Source organism: Pezoporus wallicus, unplaced genomic scaffold, assembly GCF_028554395.1.
Source record: "Pezoporus wallicus isolate ANWC-B61680 ecotype Strahan unplaced genomic scaffold, APGP_CSIRO_Pwel_v1 contig_11829, whole genome shotgun sequence".
Taxonomy (NCBI): domain Eukaryota; kingdom Metazoa; phylum Chordata; class Aves; order Psittaciformes; family Psittacidae; genus Pezoporus; species Pezoporus wallicus.
The window spans coordinates 1,283,457-1,300,844 of record NW_026635494.1 but is presented as its reverse complement, the minus strand read 5'-3'; the positions used below and the strand labels follow the sequence as shown (position 1 = coordinate 1,300,844).

The window sequence follows — 17,388 nt, the reverse complement described above, 5'->3', positions numbered from 1 at the left end:
ATCTGTGGAGTAAATATGGTCACATATGACTTAGTCAGCCACAAGATGTGCCAGCCGCATCAGGTTATACACAAGTCCTTATGTAAAACATGAAGAATGCTCCTGATATTCAAAGGGGGCTGGAGCTACAGTGACAAGAGACCCTGAGGTACTGCTCACCACAGTTTGCCTCGTCAGAGTAATCGCCACAGTCATCCATCCCATCGCACTTCCATACCAGGCTGATGCACACACCATTCTGGCACTGGAAGCTGAACTGGTCGCAGGTCCGGTGGAACTCGGGGTCCTGGGCTGCATAGAGAAGCATGAGAGGTAAAGACCAAGGGCTTGAGGGAAGCTCATCATTGAGGAAGCAGTCAATCACTGATTTATAAACAGAGCATTACCAGAGACACCTCTTAGGAGATGTGGCAGCTTTCTGGTACCTTGGGGGATACATTTTCTTCTCCACGCATCTGGTTTCATTCTCTACCCAACCTCCTTTTGCAAAGATGCACAATATCACACTTACAGCAGCCAGCATAGTTGGCATCTTCATCTGATCCATCTCGACACTGGATGATGCCATCACACACCATGGAATGGAACAAGCACTGCTGCCGGTTCTTGCACACAAAATCCATGTAGCGGGTGCACAGGGGTTCTAGAGAGGTGAGGAGGAGAAGGGATGGCACCTCTGCTGTCCTTGGCAGAAGGAATGCCATCCACTGTGATCTGCAGACCTGAGTGCAGCAGCCAGATTTCAGCAAGTTACACAAAGTTTCCTCACCCGCTAACGCATTGGGGTGCAAGCAGGTTGGCACAGGCACCAGGAAGGGTTTGGTCACCTCCTTGAATACAGCTCCTGACAGCGCATCCTTCCTATGGGCGACAGCCCTGCCAGGGCCTTTTGCTGACACTCACAGACCAGCTGATTTCCCGAGGGGCTCCTGAATGCTAACTAAGGCTTTCCCATTATCTCACCGGGGCTTTTTTTCCCAGTGAGAGAGGCTTTGGCAGACCGTGAAGGGCTGTCAGCCCTCACTGGTAGAACCCTGCCAGCTCCCCGCAGCTCCGGTACTCACCACAGTGCTGCTCATCCGAGGCATCGGAGCAGTCGTTGATGCCATCACAGTGTTTGCTGGTTGGGATGCAAGTGCCGTTGGGGCACTGGAAGCCGTTGCACTTCTTTTCTGAAATGCAGAATTGGGTAGATGCTGGGGGTGGGGGGGGTGTCTAAGGCTGCCTTTAAGTAGCCACAGCAGAGCCCCAGTTGTCTTCTCCCTGCTTTTGGAGGGATGGGAATCATCCCCCTGCATTTGCTGCAGGTTTATCTCGGTGGGTTTGTAGCAATCCCTCCCTCCCCATTGCAGAACCCCATCCTCATGTTACCGCAGTTGGCAGGGTCCTCATCGGAGCCATCCTGGCAGTCAGCATCCCCGTCGCACGCCCAGCGCTGTGGGATGCAGTGTCCGTTGTGGCACTGGAAGCTGGAGGCCTCGCACGTGTGATATACTGCTGAAACCAGAGCCGGGGGGGGGGGGGAGGTCTGAGTGTGGGGCACTGCCACGTCCCCCCCAAGCTGCAATATGTGTCAGGCCCCTGGCAAGAGATTCCAGGATCTCCTGGGTCACACTGTGGTCTTTCCTTCTCCTGCTGTGCATGGGGGATGGCTTTTGGAGGCTAGCAAGCCCTCCCAAAGATCCCCCTTTGATCTCAGCCCTTTGAGTGAGTGGGAAAAGGTGGCAGCGGTGGCATCTTGCCAGAGATGGCAAGAAACATCACAGCATAAGCAAGGCTTGGCGGGGCGGCGCGGTCCCCCATGCAGGGCAGGACAGATCAGAGACAGCCTTTAATTAAGGCAGGCAAGGCTGTTCTGTGTTGCCAAACCAAATTAGAAATGCAATTCTCCTCGGGTTTCCAAGGGAGGAGGGCCCTGGCTTTCCTCAGGCTCCTGTCACAAGAGTATCTGCCTGTGGCGTATCTTGGTTGAAGCCTAGTCTATGTTGTCGCTTTAGAGACAAATACTGTTCTTCATCCAGGAGAGCGCTCGTCGTTATTGAGCAGAAAAGCAGTGTTCAACTTAATTAAATTGCACGATGGTGGATTTTAGGCTAGCGAGTGACATGCACTTGCAGATATTTCAAAATACTGCAATCTTGTGGCAGTAATATTCTATTAGATATTCAGTGTGAAATGTAATTATTTGAGATAAGAGCAATAATTGCCGCTGTTGAAGTCAGATGAAATGTTTCTCCAATAACTGTGATCCTCTTAGATAATTCCAACTTCAGGCTTTACAAACCTGATACACTTTTTGAAGTAGGTTCCTTTCCTGTAACAGTTCTCCCTGGAGAAACTCACATGAGAGATAAGTGATACCATTATAATTTAAACCTTATATAGCCACGCACTCGGAATACTAACAGTGAAGATCCCCTGCGCCATGCTATAAACCCAATAGGCTTGAGGCATGGTAAATGCCACAGGAGGTGAGCACGCAGGAGCTTGGAGGCCTGAAAGGGATCTTCTAGATCCACCCCAAGCTGAGCTGCAGGCTGCCTGGCTGAGTGGTGCAGTTCACAAGCAGGGAAACTGAGGCACAAGATGTTAGCTGGTATTTATAGCATCTCAGGCTGCAAGTGTTTGCAAAGGAAGATTATTGGTCACGTCAACGTGCTCACCAGTGCAGTTCGCTTCATCGGACCAGTCCCTGCAATCGTTATCACCATCACACATCCAGGAGAGACGAATGCACATCCCTGAGCTGCAGCTGAATTCATCACTTTTACACTGATGGGCCTCTGCGAACAAGCACACGCAGTTCAGATGATGTCAGGACCAGGGGAGAGGAGGAGGAGGAGCAGCCAGTACCCAGTAAACACGTAACACCCTGCCCCAAACCACTGTGCCCTTACACAGGGACAGGGAAGGAGGTTTGAGGGCACTCACCGCAGTGACTTTCATCGCTGTTGTCCCCGCAGTCGTCCTCCAGGTCACATTTGTAGGACAGTGGGATGCATGTCCCTGAGCCCTGGCAGCGGAACTGGGTCTCGGCATCGCACACAGTGGTAGCTAACACAGCGAGGAAGGAGAGGAGGAGGAGCAGGAGGTTAAGGTGGTGGTTGGGAAACAGCTGCTGTTGCCCAAGTGCGTGTACTCAATGCATGGAAGTGAAGCGAGAGGGATGGCATCCTACAAGCTTCGCTCGATGCTGCTCCTGTCTTTAAACCCAGCCTTTTTTTCCATGGTGCACTATTCCAAACCCTGCAAGCTCTGCAAAGCTATGGAACATCTGCCCCTCCTGCATGCATTGGCAGTCCCTAATTTTACTCAAAATGAGACCTCCATCTTTAATGTGTGAACTTGATTTATTAGCTCAACAAGAAGCCTATGTCTGCACGATGCAGACAGAAAGTCGCTTTCTATCTGCACTCTTTTCCTCATCATTGGCTGTGTCCTCAATTAGGCTCAGAAGACAATTACTGCAAGGACAAACACACACCCTCCTGTGAGAGCTGGCATCAGTCTCGCTGCATTTTAGACGTTTACAACTGAATTGGTCAAGGGGGAAATACTGGCCCTTGCAGGACACAACTCATCTGACTGGCTTCAGATGCCTATCAAAGGAGCACCTCTTGCTCTCCATGACTGTCAAGGGAGCATACACCATAGGCTCAGGTGCACTGCCAACACAGCAGACATCTAAATTTGGACAGGCAAACACCACCTCAGGACACTTACGGCAGTTCTTCTCATCGCTCATGTCCCCACAGTCATTATCGTTGTCACACTGCCAAATGCTGTTGATGCAGTTCCCATTGAAGCATCTGTACTGATTCGGCAGACACGTGTTTTCTGGTGCAAAAGGGAAAACAAAACCGAGCTGGCACGAGGCATGACGCTGCGCTTTCAGAGGACAGGCCATACTCCTCCTTGGAAAGATCATGCTGACCTCTTGCAATGGCAGGAGCCACCCCTCAGTATAAAGCCGCAGCAAGAACCAAGCATGGTTTTACCTTCCTTTATGCAGGTGTTGTTCTTCATGATGTAGCCACGAGGACAGTCGCACCTGACCTCCCCTGTGGGCAGCACGGTGCTGGACACCCCCTCGGGGCACTTGCAGCTCCTGCCGTTGTTTGACTTGGGCAGGCAGAGCAGGCTGCAGGGCTTGGTGATGCAGGCGTTCTCCCCTGGTGTGAGGGCAGAGAGGAAGGGGACGCTGTTAGGACAGAGGGCTGGAGATGCAGTGGGAAGCCCAATTTCACCTGATATCCCGGGTTTTGGGTTCATATTCCCATTGGGAGCTAGCTCTGCTAAATCACATCCCTAAGTATCATCTACGCACTCATGCCATTACCTGTTGTCTTTCCTCTGTAAAAGATTTTCATATCCATGATCCCATTCAATCGACCCACTAAGATCTCCATTCTTGAGCCACTGTTTTTGGATGCTCTGAAAATACTCAGCTGTGACCAGTCGTTCCAGTAGATTTCATTCTGAAACACAGGCTTTGCTCTTAGCATGCATGCTATGGAAATGTGTGCGGACGGGAAAGGAGCCGCCATATACATACCTTAAACACAGCAATAGCATAAGGGTGAGGGAGGCTGTCCAGGATCACAGACCTCTGCATCCCATTGAAATCCACCCTCTCAATCCTGTCCATATAGGCTTCGGTCCAGTAGATCCAGTGGTCATCCACAGAGATGCCATTTGGCCACCGCACGCCCTCCGAAACGATGCACCCAGCCGATGACCCATCCATGTCGCTGCGGTAAATGCCGGCTCTGGAATCTCCCCAGTCTGTCCAGAACATCAGCCTGGCAAGAGGCAGAGAGATTACTCGACATAGTAACAAACCAGCTCATCAAAAGGAAACGGGGCATGAGCAGAGGTTTGAATACTTTACATTCCGTATCTCTTGCAAGACATGCTTTGGAAAAAGGGAGCTCTTTGCAATTCAAATGAATGCTACCAACAGATCTACAAGCAGCACAGAGGCTTCCTTAGCTGCAGGCTCTGTGGTGTGAGTGCAGCTGTAGGTTACCTTGCACTGAACTGCTTTGCTTTAGCACATATGCCTAAATACAGCTCAGGTTTGTCAGGGCTCTATTTGCAGTGCACCAAAACTGTAGCTTCCATTTGGCTCTTGAATTTGAGTACAGCTCAGTTTCTCATGCATTACTGCAATGCTTTCCTCAGTGACCAGACCAGTTTTACTGGCAGGAAGAGTTATTTACTAGTAGATATGTACAGATAGGAAAAGCAGCAGTTAAACTGAAAGGAGAAACAGTTTGTGATCTCTGCTCCTGCTTTAGTTGGGTATGAAATGGCAGGAAGGGGCTGCATGGGGCAGGACTGCTGTGCTGCCTGCCATCACTCCTGTCCCCCCATCCCACCCTTTGGGACTGAGTCTTAAAAGCTTTCCATGCAGCACACTTCCTCATGTTTGCTTCTTATGAGGGTAGCAGTGAAGGACCAGAATGATTCCCCTGGTGAACACAAAGGCTACTTGCGATGCTTTCTTTCTTACCCATCTTGGGGAACTAGAGTGAGGGCTCTGGGTCGTTCAAGGATTGAGGAATTGAGGACGGTGAGTCGCAGGTCTCCGTCTGGATTGGCAACCTAGAATGGTAACCAAAAGCCAGGAGGGGCGCCTTTAGTGCGGGCAGTATGGGAGGCAGTTGTGCTGGTTAAAGTTACATGCAATCTATGGTAGGTAATCACTGCTCCCTAATAAAACAGCTGCTGTGGGCACAGGGAGCAGTTCCTGAGGTAATAAAAGAGGGTAGATCCATGCATTTATTGATGTTTCTACATGGCAGAGTGAGCACTCTGTGTGCCCTGTGGTGGCTGTGCATACTGCACAAGGCTGTTGCTTTTTCTCCCGTTTCTGCTGTGTGATTCAGCCTCACAAAGTGACCTCGTTTAAGTACACAGGGCTGAGTGTTGTCATAGCCTGTTTGTGTTTAGATCCAATGAAGTGGCATGTGGGTCAGTGTTCAGTAATGTCCCATCAGCAATAAGATTTCAGGGCAGAAGCCAGCTTAGAGCTCAGGCACCTCAAAGATGCACTGTGACACATCAGTGTAGCCCGGTGAGCATAGCTGTACCTCAATTTTGGGAATCCCAGCATTGACCCAATACAGCAGTTGACTGAGAGGTTCAAAGGCCAACGCTTCCACTGTTTCCAGCCCGGTGCTTATGATTATTTCTTGCCCGGAGCTGCCGTTGAGACAAAGACGCTGCAAAGAAAGGAATAAATCAGAAAAGCAGATGAGGAACTTGCTCATGAGCACAGTCACTAACAGACAGCTCGGAGGGAGGAGTATCCAAGACAAACATTTGCACTGAGGGGTGTGTATGGTGCAAGGAGGCGATGCCACAGGTGGCCAGCACTCCCCACCTCACCTGTATAATGTCAAGAGTGACATCAGCCCAGTACAAGCAGTTGTGGTCGTAGTCAAAGTCCAGGGCGACTGCCCCTCGTAGCCCAGCCAGGGGCAGCTCCTCACTGACACCAGAGGCAAGGTCGTAGCGATGGATGGAGTAGCGGGTGGCGTAGAGAATGAACTCGTTCTCCTCTGCAAGAACACAGGGTGCCTTATTCAGAGGCCATTTTAGGCTACTCAAGGGGCGAATAGGTATTTTGTCTTACTCCTGGTGCTTGTTTTAGCACCTCAGCGTAAGGAAGGCAAAGGCCCTTTGTCTCAGTGGGCTTAGGTTAATGGGAACACACTAATAGCCTTGTGCAGGTCCCGTGTGTGCCCAGGAGCACACTGCAACCATTGTTTGTTCCAGGAGGAGCCGAGCACGGCAAAATGTGCCGTGACCCTTCCTTCCCACGTTAGTGCACTGCCAATTGGAAACTAAATACTGATCTCCTGCTCCTCAAAAACCTCATAAAAAGGTGGGAGTGATGGAAATCTGCAAGTCCTGGGGGACATGGGCACTGCAGTTGATATCCCAGAGTGGGTTTTGTTTCTGTATCGCGCCGAATCCAGTGTAATGGGATCCTGGTCCGGGACAAAGTCTCCCTGGCATTAGCACGCTACTAGTAAAGGCCAATAATGCTCTTAATGAGTAAAGCTAATGTCAGTAAGTAACTCTGGCTGTGCATCCCTAATGAGATAATAGGGAGATACGAAACAGATACGGTACATGAAAGTGTTACCATGGTGCGAGCCAACACGTATCTGAAGACGATCAGTAAATACTCTGGGAACACGGCACTTCAAAGCCCAGCCCGGTGGGGACTGCAGGTTTACTTTTCAGTCAGCAGGGCCCTTCTCAGCATGACTAACAGCTCTCCAAATAGCTCAAGAGGGCTCAGAGGGGTGAATAACGTGTCATGCTCTGCACGAGGAGCAAAACTAAGCATGGCATTGGCATGAATCCCAGCAGAGGGAATGCTTCCCCAGGCACCTGCTGCTCTGGTTTGCAGCTGGAATATCTTCTGCACCCTCAACCATCTTAGGATGACACAGGGAAACCTCACGCTGGTGGGTCTGTGAGCGCCTTACACAAGCCTCTTCCCCGTGTCAGGCTCGCTCTTGAGCTGCTGTGCTGCAGCATGCTAATCACGCAGCTCATGACGGCAGATTAAATTAGAGCTGTAATGAGCAGAATGCAAATAACACTGGCAGAACAGGGGCAGGAGGCTGTGTCAGTGCTTTGAGAGGAGAAAAGAGGGAGAGAGGTGAAGTTTGGTGGGCACAAAGCAGTCCTGTACGTACTCACCAGCTAAAGGGCACGGTACCAGCTCCCCTTCGAGCCGCGACTCGATGTCTCCACCTGTACAAGTGTCCCCAGAGATCTTTCGATAGCTGCAACATACACAGTCATGCAGTTTATCTTATGGAAGCTATTAACGTGTGCAGCTAGCATAAGCAGTGTTGCTTTGTTGCAATGTATGTCTAAACATGCAGTTTGTTTACTGCCACTTATGGGGTGTTTGTGTGGGGGTTTTGTGGTCATTTGGGGTTTTTTAATCACCACTAGGATAAATCCTCTCCCAAGTCAAATACATACCCTCGAGTCCTCTTGTAAGTTGAGCCAACAGGGCAAGGGACTGGTGGATCATATGGTTTGCCAGCAAATTCAGGGTCAGGGACACAAACTTCTAATGATAAGTCATCACTCAGTTTAAACCCAAAATCACTGCAAGAAGAAAGGTGTAAGGAAGGATGGATGGAAGGCAAAAACTCAGCTGTGTTACACTATTGCTCTGCTCTATTTCTGCATAGAAGTTTAAAGGACCCAAAGCATCTCAGAAGTCTGTTATTATCAGTATTTAGCTGCACAATAATATCGTACAGCTTCTCTCTCCAGGGAGCTTCAAGAGCATTTTGGATATAAGCTTGCCCAAAGTAGGCAGGTGAGGCAGCAAGGCACAACTGAGCCAGTGTGCCCTGAAAGCCTGGCTGTAAGCCCCAGTTCTGCTAGTTGGCTTAGCTCACTGGTCTCTTGGCTTTTCCTGTTGGTAGAATGGGAGTTACAGTGCGATCTGTTCTTTGGAAAACACTGTGGAAGAGGTTGTGTCAATCTCATTTTACATGGAGTCCAGGGCTGTGATTCTGAGGCAGCAATTAGATCCTACAAGCCCTATTCTCAGTCTGCTCATGATGAGCTGGACTCAATCTCTGCCTCGGCATCGGACAAGCAGAGCTGGACCCCTGTCCTTAACTCTGTGTACTGGGCACTCAAGCAGTCAGACCCTGCACAGCAGTTCACTTTCTAACCCCAAACCTCTGCATCAGGTGGCCAGAGCATGGTTCCTAATCGTGAGAGCTGTGCAGGGTCAGTAATGTGCTAGTTGCAGATACAATGATAGAGCAGGTCCAGTTGCATCCCTGTTGCTAAATGGTCCCTAAGTTTTTTGGTGGAGGATCTCTCTATGTGATGGGAAATTGTCTGTCATCATTTGAAAGAAGGTGATGGGTTAACAATGCTTTCCACTTCTATGGAGCCTTTCAGAGGCTCCTGAAAGGTTCTAAAGACATTAATTAAGTCTTATGCCCTGTTGTTAATGAAAGGATGTTTTCAGTCTATTTAGTTTCCTCTGTGCTATAAAATCAAGCAACAATACACAGAGCTCAGTAAATTGGATGTTTGTTCACTTTGAGCGATTGGTCACAGGTATTTATCTCAAACTTCCAATCCAAACTAAAAGAAATTAATTGATATTTACCATTCAAAGTCTTCCCTTGTACAAGAGCAGTTGGAGACCATGACAGGCCTGTCAAAGTCTTCCCCATTGAAACAGGTCGCATGAGGAGTCCTCCTTTTGAAGACAGTCTTATGCCCCAGCAAGCATTCATTGCCTCGCTCATCGGAGGGTGACCACAGTTTGTAGTCATTCTCTGTGCAAGGGACCCCTAAGAGAAGCAGCAAGGGGAGGGGAAAGAGAGGAACAGTCCTTGTGGCACCCCAGAACAAGGGTTTAAAGGCAAGAGAGCAGCAGATGTCCCTCAGCACTGCTGCTGGTGTGTGCCCAGTGAGGATGCTGGAAGTGAGAGCAGGCACACTGGCACCCAGCCATGCACTGCAATAATGCCCGTTGTCCTTTCCCTCCCGCTGCCCTCCTCCGGCACAAAACGAGTGGCTCCCCCCTGGCTGCATGGCTCTAGCCCAAAAGAAAAGGCAAAGCAGGAAGCATTTCAGCTCAGGGCGTGCAGCGGCACTCAGTGACAGGAGGCAACAAGCAGCTCCGTCGCGGTGACAGTGAATCTGTGATGCCTCATTTAAATGGAGTCGTTCTGGTTACCAAACAGATCCATTTCTAACAAAACGTCAAGGGAATTGGTTATAAATTTTAGTCAGGGAAATTCCTCTGCTGGGTTTAACTGCTCTTTGATTAAAATGCTGCCTTGCAATCAAAGCTGAAATGGGTTATAAAACATTCATAGCTACAAGCCTTCAGAAGGATCCTTTCTCTTTTTTTTTCCCCTTTCCTCTTCAACAAAGTGCTCAGTGAGGATGGAAGTGATGGGGAAGAGCACAGGGGACATTGAATGCCTTCAGCAGTTGTGTCTGTGTGGACATGAGGTATGAGGGACAGGCACCTAAAAGCAGATGGCCTCCACAGGAGATGCCCTTTATCCCCTGCCTCCATGGGACAGCCAGCAAAGTGGGGTTGGTCTGCTGCTAACGGGACTTCAGGGCATTTCACTGGGGTTTTTTTTGGAAACCGGAATAGAGGGGAAGAGCAACAAAAGCGTTTCTGCACCCCATTTGCATTTAGGCACCCATCAGTGGGAATGTATGAGCCTTGGATGATGGAGTAGTTTGGCTCATAGCCTGAGGTCCCTTGGTTGCTTTGGACTTCTGAAAACCTTTCCTATGCCACCTCCTCGATCTCAGCCCCCCAGAAAGGGTATGTTAAGAGCTCTCTTGCACCCCCAGGGGTACTGGGCACAGGCTGTGCAGCGTGGGACTGGCTGGTTTCTGGTGTGAGGGCTTATTAGTGTGTGCAACCTGCAAAGCTACAGGGTGGGCACTGACAGAACCAGCGTCAGCGATGGCTCTGTCACTTGTCCCCTTACCCAGCACGTCAGTGGTGTTGATCTGCAGTATCAACCAGCTGTGGCCATTCTCTTTGTACGAGCCAAAGATGGTGAATATGGTGCTTTTCTCCCCAGGCTCAGTGAGCAGTCCGTACACAAACACCGGCTTCTCTGAGAAAGTGAACACTTTCCAGGTTTCCCCTTCATTTGTGCTGTACCTGGAGAAAGAGGATTGGGAATGCTGCTAGGAACAGGTTCTGCTGGGCACAGGGCACTGCCTCCCCCCTACTCACTTGAGCTGGTTGGTCTCGGTGCCTTGCGCGATGGCCACAAGAATGCCACCGTGGTCACCCCAGGTGTAATAGTGGGGTCCAGACAGCGCCTGGAAGAGAAACGCAGCCAAGGGGTGCATCAGAGCTGTGCTGAGTTAAGGGAGAAGCTTGGATGGAAAGCATGCTTTGACAGGAGTACTGCCTGACCCGAGCTGATGTTTGGGGTCGCCTGGGTTGAGCCAAGTACCTGGAGGCACCAGATCCAAGTGTTTATGGGCTGACATCTGTAGGCAAAAGCAGCCAGCCCCATTTCCCTAAATGTAGAGCTGTGTTTAGGAGCAGCACTGTGCCTCGTGCAGGGAAAGAAACACTGGAAAAAGTGCTATTACATCAAACCAGAGCCCACTGCTCCCCCCTTAGTCTGCAGGTCATGCCTGCCAGGCTTTCCTGACACTCAGCAAGGGCTTGCCACCTTCCTCGGGCTGCAGGTACGTGTAAGGTGTTTTGAATGCTCAAACTGGGGACATGGCATGCAGAAACAAGCTCTGGAGATAGCTTATACATCTGCTACACTACTACTGTAGTGACAGGACAAGAGGTAATGGGTTAAAGCTTAAACAGGGGAAGTTTAGATTGGCTATAAGGAGGAAATTATTTCCTGTGAGGGTGGTGAGGCACTGGAATGGGTTGCCCAGGGAGGCTGGGAATGCTCCATCCCTGGCGGTGTTCAAGGCCAGGTTGGATGAAGCCTTGGGTGAGATGGTTTAGTGTGAGGTGTCCCTGCCCATGGCAGGGGGGGTGGAACTGGATGATCTTAAGGTCCTTTCCAACCCTAACTATTCTATGATTCTACCCACCCTGCAGAAAAGAACCTGTATTTCATGCTCACTTACAGCTTTTAGTGACCACCAACACAAAAAAAATCACCTTTCCTTTCCTATCCCAGGAGCTCAGTGCAGTTGAGGGTGAAAATAGGAAGCATGTACGTGCCTGAATCTGCTCGCAGAACGCACTTGGGGACGTTCTTAGGCAGGGCACGGAATGTATTGTTTCTTTCTATGCTGTGCTGTGAGATCATAGCAGCGATCTGGAGAGCACTGAGCCTTCCAGCCTGCTGCTTGCCAAAGCCAACAGGGGGGAGCTGGGTTACTGCTTCTCAGCTCAGGGGTGACACTGCTGAGTGGCGTTCTGCACCTCTGCTCGTGATACAAAGGGCCTGAGGAACTCGGGAGCTGTTAACCGTGGGTCAGCGCTTCCTCGGCACGTTTAAATTGCACTCCAGCACAAACCTGCCTTGAAGCACCTCAAAGTCTCCGCTTCCTGATCCCCATCCCTAGCCATGAGGGCTCCTCAGGGCTCCCATAGGGATAAGCAACAGGTCCCCCTGCTTTCAGAGGTGCCCGCTCTCATCCAGGGCCAGCCTCTGACCCACGGTTGGCTTTGGCAGCAGTCAGGAGCTGTGGGGTGTCCCCACCGCTGCTTCCCAGTCCTCATCCCAGACCGCGCAGCACTTGGAAGAGGAAAAGGAGGCCGCTTAGTTCACAGATTTAAATGGCTTGCAGATGTTGGAATACCATGTTACACTGGCTGCAGAACGCACGGGCAGACCACAAGTACTGCCGCAGACCAGAACACCCACTTAGTAAACAGCAACCTCCCCATAAACCGAGAGCAACATCCCATTTTTCTGGAAGATGGCTCCAGACACTCTCCCATCCTAAGTCCTGGCTGTCAGCCCTGTCTAAAAGGGGCCAGATGACCTGTGCTGAGGGCAAATCCTGCCACTTGAAAAGAAGAAATATCTCTCTCCTGTGCTTGAACACACCACCTTCACCAAGAGCACTAAGAGGTTCACCTCCATGCCAACCCATGCCTGGTCCTTCACCTAAAGACCTTTATGCCTTGGTTTCAAGGGACATTCAGCACCTTCCAGCTACAGCTCTTGGACACGCAGGCGGAGGTCACCTTTAATGCCCAAGAGCTGCACATCACTTATCTATATTTCTGCCACCATCCTACCTGCTACACCACTGCCTTGGCTGGGCCAGCAAGCAAAAGAACATCCTTACCTCTCTCCACCTTGCTCCGGCACTGCTTGAGACATAGACATTGGTTTTCTTTGCCATGTTCTTGCCAATGGAACCTAGGATAATGGGAGAAATCATTCTTGAGGCATGCAAAGAGATTGCTTAAAATGAAGCCAGACACCTCTAAACTATTTTTATCTGACTGAAGAGCTGATTTTTCACACTATAAATTAATCCCTTCAAAAAGCAAATATTTTGAAGACTATTACAAGTTTCAAAAGCATCTGGGTAAAAAGCTATGGCTATAAATAACATCAAACAAAACGTTTAAGTGTCTTCTTCAGTAGCAGAGTGAGACAAACAGGAAGTTCTGTATGTTCGAGACACCCTTCATGTGGACAGTGGCAGGAAGGAGGATCAGAACGAAGCAGACAAGGTTTCTCACATCACTGTGCTGCAGTAAAATGTACATGCTGTAATTACTGTATGGGGACTGCAGCAGAGGAAGGATAGCAAAATGTACTTTGGTAACCTGCAGATACAAACTAGATGCTGCCAGGTTCCTCATGTCCTAACAACAACGTGCCCCAAGCCCCTGCATGGCCGCAGTACCGGTGGCGATGATCAGTCCTGGTGCCGACTCCTTGGACAGAATGGGCATCCTGCGCAGCTGGAAATTCAGCAGCTGGCTCAGGCGCTGGGCTAGGTGGAGGGAGCAGCCCTGGGAGAACTGGAAAGGTAAAACACAGTTCATTATCCCTCCATCGGGTGCCCTCGTCCCACCGAGTCTGGCTATCTCCACTTGGGAGAGATGCTCTCCGAGCAGGATTGCGCTCCAGCCTCTTTTGGAGGATGCTTCTCCCTGCCCTGCACTACCTCACAGTCTATCCGCTCCCCATAGCGCGTCTGCGCTGGGGGCTGCAGCAGCTCCCAGGTCCCCCCTTTGTCAAAGGTGATGACGGAGCGCATGTTCTCCTCGCTGAAGGAGCCGTTGATCAGGGTGGCGATGTAGACACCCCGCACGCCTTCAACACGATGGAAGTCTGCAAAGGGCTCGTTGGCAAAATACCTGCGAGGGAATGCAAAGGTAGGATCAGTGAATCGCAGCCTCCCTGGCCTGGGGAGTGGGAGAATATCAAGCCTGGAGATCAGGGCAATGCTTTGATCAAATGCTACAATGATTATGTCTGATATTCCCCTTAGGCACATCCCGCGTTACCTGACTAAGGTGTCACTTCCAGCTCCTCCCGGGCTGTAGTAGAGCACGTTTTCTAAAGACAAGGAGAACTTCAGGCCTTCTGCCTCTGAGATGTAGAGGTTGGTACGGTTGTCATCATGGCTGACACACACAAACACCTGGTCCTCTGAGGCATCGGCAACATAATATTCCTTAGGAATGTAAATGACAGGTGAGCAGGCTTCATAGGTGTGGGCATACAAGCAGGGTTTACATACAGACTGGTTTAGTGTTTCCTTTTAGCTGGCTTAACGTTACCCTTCCCTACACCCATGTGTATTTCTGCTCAGCCCATCCCCTCCCCAAGCAGGATCATACGAGGTCCAGCTCCTGCAGTGTCTAGTGAAAGGCAGAGAATTGGTGTTGACATCTGAGGGTATCCTTGGCACAGGAGGGAGAGAGGAGGAGGTCCCCTTGGAAAGCATCACTTACCTTAATTGGATGCTTGGTTACGAACTGTGCCACACGCATCGGCTTGCGGTTGAAGGAAACCCAGAGCTGGACCGAAGGCGGCTGCGAGCCGCCTGGCAAACGCTGCGGCAGAGCAGAGGGATGTGTTAGGAGCAGCTCTCACCCCCCAAATCACCTTCATCTCCCGCGGCAGCCAAAAGGCAGCCTGGGGCAGACCCACACAGTGTGATGGGTCTCTATTTGTATGCAGGCAAAACATGGCCTGTGACTGATGGAGACCAGCACCCTGCTCAAGGTCTTCAGGTGGAGGTAAGGAGGCTGGATTTAGGGGTTTAATTCCTCCTCTTTCTGCAGAGCAGTTTGTCCTTTCCTCCCTATTTTTAGCAATTTGCACAAAACGAAAGGCGCCAGCAGGAAGCCGAAAAAGTAACAGGCTGGGGGCAACCTGTTTCGTATGGGATGCCAATGGTAAGAACCTAAACCCAGATTTAGGCTCCAAAAATAAGTGGCCTGGTTTTCCCAGGCTCCGTATTGCTAAGCAACCGCGACTCCCACGGGAAGGAGCACAAGTCAGAGTCCTGGGTGCCTCTAACACCCAGCCTGGCCTCTCCCCATTGCGCTGCTCCCGTTGCAGCCCAGCTTTGATGCAAGTGCCTGATTCCAGACCTGGGGATGTCATTTCCAAATCTGGGGTTTGCAGCCAGGCTGGCCTCCCTCCCAGAGCCTGTGTTTCCCATCAGTCTTTGCCTGAGCACGGAATACAAGGGATTTCAATGTTGTTTAATGCAACACCAGTGATTAGAGCTGTACAGAGAAGCGTGACAGTGACTCTGAGCCTTCCAGAAGCAGAAAGAACCCCCAGATTGAATTCATGCATGGAAAGGCCCCTATACAAACCTGCCTCGCACTCTCAGGATGTTGCCCTGTGAGCCTGGTGGCTTCTCCACAGACACAACCACCCCCCCGTGTCTCACCAAACGCCAACAGCAAGCCTAGATAACATCTCCTGCAAACCACAGCAGGCTTCAGAGCAGGCATAGTGCCAAGGGGATGGGCCCCAAGAGTTGCAGGCTGTGCTACCTGCAAGAGAGACTTCTGAGAAACAGAAAGTGCTCTGCAAACACGTCCCCTGGCAACGTAGGAAACTCTACGTGGTTTTGCAAGGAGTCACCCCTAAATGGCAAAGGTTGCTCATTAAAGCAGGCTCAGTGGCAGCAGCAGGAGAGGAAAGCAATGCTGGCATGTTCTGGAAGGAATAGGACTCTACCCCTCTGGTGTTGTGGCTCTGATTGTCTAGAAAGGACTTGCCCTCAGAGAAAGCACAGATGCCTTCTAGCTTGCTTTCAGGTTGGTCTGAAACTGTCCCACAGCTGCAGAAGGTATAGGGGGGCCCTGGCTGCAGGGGGACCAAAAGGCAGCTTTCACCTATCCTCTTTTCTTAGGAAAGGAGACTGAAAATCCAGCTTTCTTTCCAGGCTGGAGCACATTCGGCTACATGGACCTCGTCCATGTTTGACAGTAATCCTCTCTGACAAGCGGCCTCCTGACCACCAAGCTGCTGCACCACATCCCCCTTCTCCTCACCGGCTTTCCCAGGCATCCTGTGGCTTTTCCTGGATCCCAGCACTTCCCAAGCTGACCTAGTTCTGCCCAGCCTGCAGAAAAGCACCGAGCATCACCCTCGGTGGTGTTTCTCGCATGATACTCACCACAGATTTGGTTGCAAACATGTATTTGTCCCTGAGCTGGAAGTCTTCAACGTCCTCCAGGATTATCTCTTTATTTTCTCGGCTTTGAAAGAAATCAGTGCTGCGAATGACAGTGGAAGCCCCAGAAGGCTCGTGCCGCTCGATGTACACTGTATTTGGCTTGTCATAGGGCTCAACCCCCCTGGAAAGGACAACGAGAGAGGTGGTGGTGGTAGCTCTGCACCCAGAGCAATGCAGAAGGCAGCAAGTAACAAGGAGCAGGAATGCTTTTAAGAGATGGGGCTGGGGACAGGTAAGAAGCAGGGTAAATGTGGAGCACCCCTGGTTGTATGTGTTGTTGGCTGTCTCTTGTCCTCATGGTGCAGGGTCTCTGCTGGATTTGGTACCCATGTCCTTGGTTTGCACAGGGCAGGAAGTGAGGAGTGAGAGAAGACAGGAGCTGGGCAGGTATCAGTACATACGCAGGTGTGATACATACCAAGAGAAAGACTTCACATGTTCCTGAATCATTATCCAGGTCTGGCCAAAATCATCTGATTTCCAGAGCTGCAATGACAAAAAGAAAGATGCCAGTGGGACTGGACAACCAAAAGAGACCCAATCCCTTAAGGAGACCCAGTCTGAGACAGCAAAAACAGGATGGACATGTGTCCATCACAAAACCATTAACTACTTTGATGACTTCTCTTTACATGGCAGCTCCCTGGAACAACAGCAATCTTTATAGCTTCAGGAGAGTAACCTAAACCCACAAAATTTGTCCCTACCCAAAGGATTTCCCACTGTCTGTTGCCCACCTGGTTTTACACTAACTCAGACATAACAATAACGTGGTGTGATGTACCGATGAAGGGCGACAGCAAGGGTAAATATCTGGGCAGAGCCTCCTCCCCCTTGGAGGCTGTTGCATCCCCAAGCACAGCGACAGGCTGTTGTTGTGAACATCAGTAAGGTAAAGGTCAGGAGGAGAGATAGCATCTTCCACTGCACCAAGGAGAGCAGCAGCAACGAACACACCAGCCCGCAGGCACATCAGCTCCCCTGCGGATCCTGTCCCCCAAAGGTGTCCCTGAAACCAAGCACTGTGGTGGCACCCAAACTGTGACTTTTGCCTCTGTTTTGCAGGTACATGGATACGGGCAGCCAGACCCCAGCCTCAACAGCCAGGCCAGCAGGGAAGGTATTGCTCCTAGCCAGCTCCATCCCCCTTGGAAGGCATCAGTGGCACCCAGCACGCACCCGGTT

At 50.7% G+C, this 17,388-nt stretch overlaps 1 protein-coding gene across 2 annotated transcripts in view; it reads right to left on the bottom strand.

Annotated features, from left to right (window-relative positions):
* SORL1 (sortilin related receptor 1) overlaps nt 1-17,388 on the bottom strand; it is a 44,932-nt gene that overhangs the window by 17,612 nt on the left and 9,932 nt on the right. Inside the window, exons 5-29 of one of the 2 annotated variants that reach the window (XM_057396509.1) lie at nt 16,622-16,689; nt 16,144-16,324; nt 14,456-14,557; nt 14,006-14,175; nt 13,663-13,855; nt 13,399-13,516; nt 12,829-12,902; nt 10,781-10,869; nt 10,527-10,705; nt 9,173-9,359; nt 8,014-8,142; nt 7,723-7,808; nt 6,394-6,566; nt 6,096-6,227; nt 5,516-5,607; nt 4,556-4,802; nt 4,340-4,478; nt 3,999-4,172; nt 3,724-3,837; nt 2,932-3,054; nt 2,664-2,783; nt 1,372-1,497; nt 1,065-1,172; nt 512-643; nt 160-291 (exon numbers count right to left, since the gene is read on the bottom strand). In XM_057396509.1, the coding sequence (XP_057252492.1) occupies nt 160-291; nt 512-643; nt 1,065-1,172; nt 1,372-1,497; nt 2,664-2,783; nt 2,932-3,054; nt 3,724-3,837; nt 3,999-4,172; nt 4,340-4,478; nt 4,556-4,802; nt 5,516-5,607; nt 6,096-6,227; nt 6,394-6,566; nt 7,723-7,808; nt 8,014-8,142; nt 9,173-9,359; nt 10,527-10,705; nt 10,781-10,869; nt 12,829-12,902; nt 13,399-13,516; nt 13,663-13,855; nt 14,006-14,175; nt 14,456-14,557; nt 16,144-16,324; nt 16,622-16,689 (3,388 nt within the window). The remainder of the gene's footprint in view (nt 1-159; nt 292-511; nt 644-1,064; nt 1,173-1,371; nt 1,498-2,663; nt 2,784-2,931; nt 3,055-3,723; nt 3,838-3,998; nt 4,173-4,339; nt 4,479-4,555; nt 4,803-5,515; nt 5,608-6,095; nt 6,228-6,393; nt 6,567-7,722; nt 7,809-8,013; nt 8,143-9,172; nt 9,360-10,526; nt 10,706-10,780; nt 10,870-12,828; nt 12,903-13,398; nt 13,517-13,662; nt 13,856-14,005; nt 14,176-14,455; nt 14,558-16,143; nt 16,325-16,621; nt 16,690-17,388) is intronic. The other variant, XM_057396516.1, reaches the window with a different exon arrangement.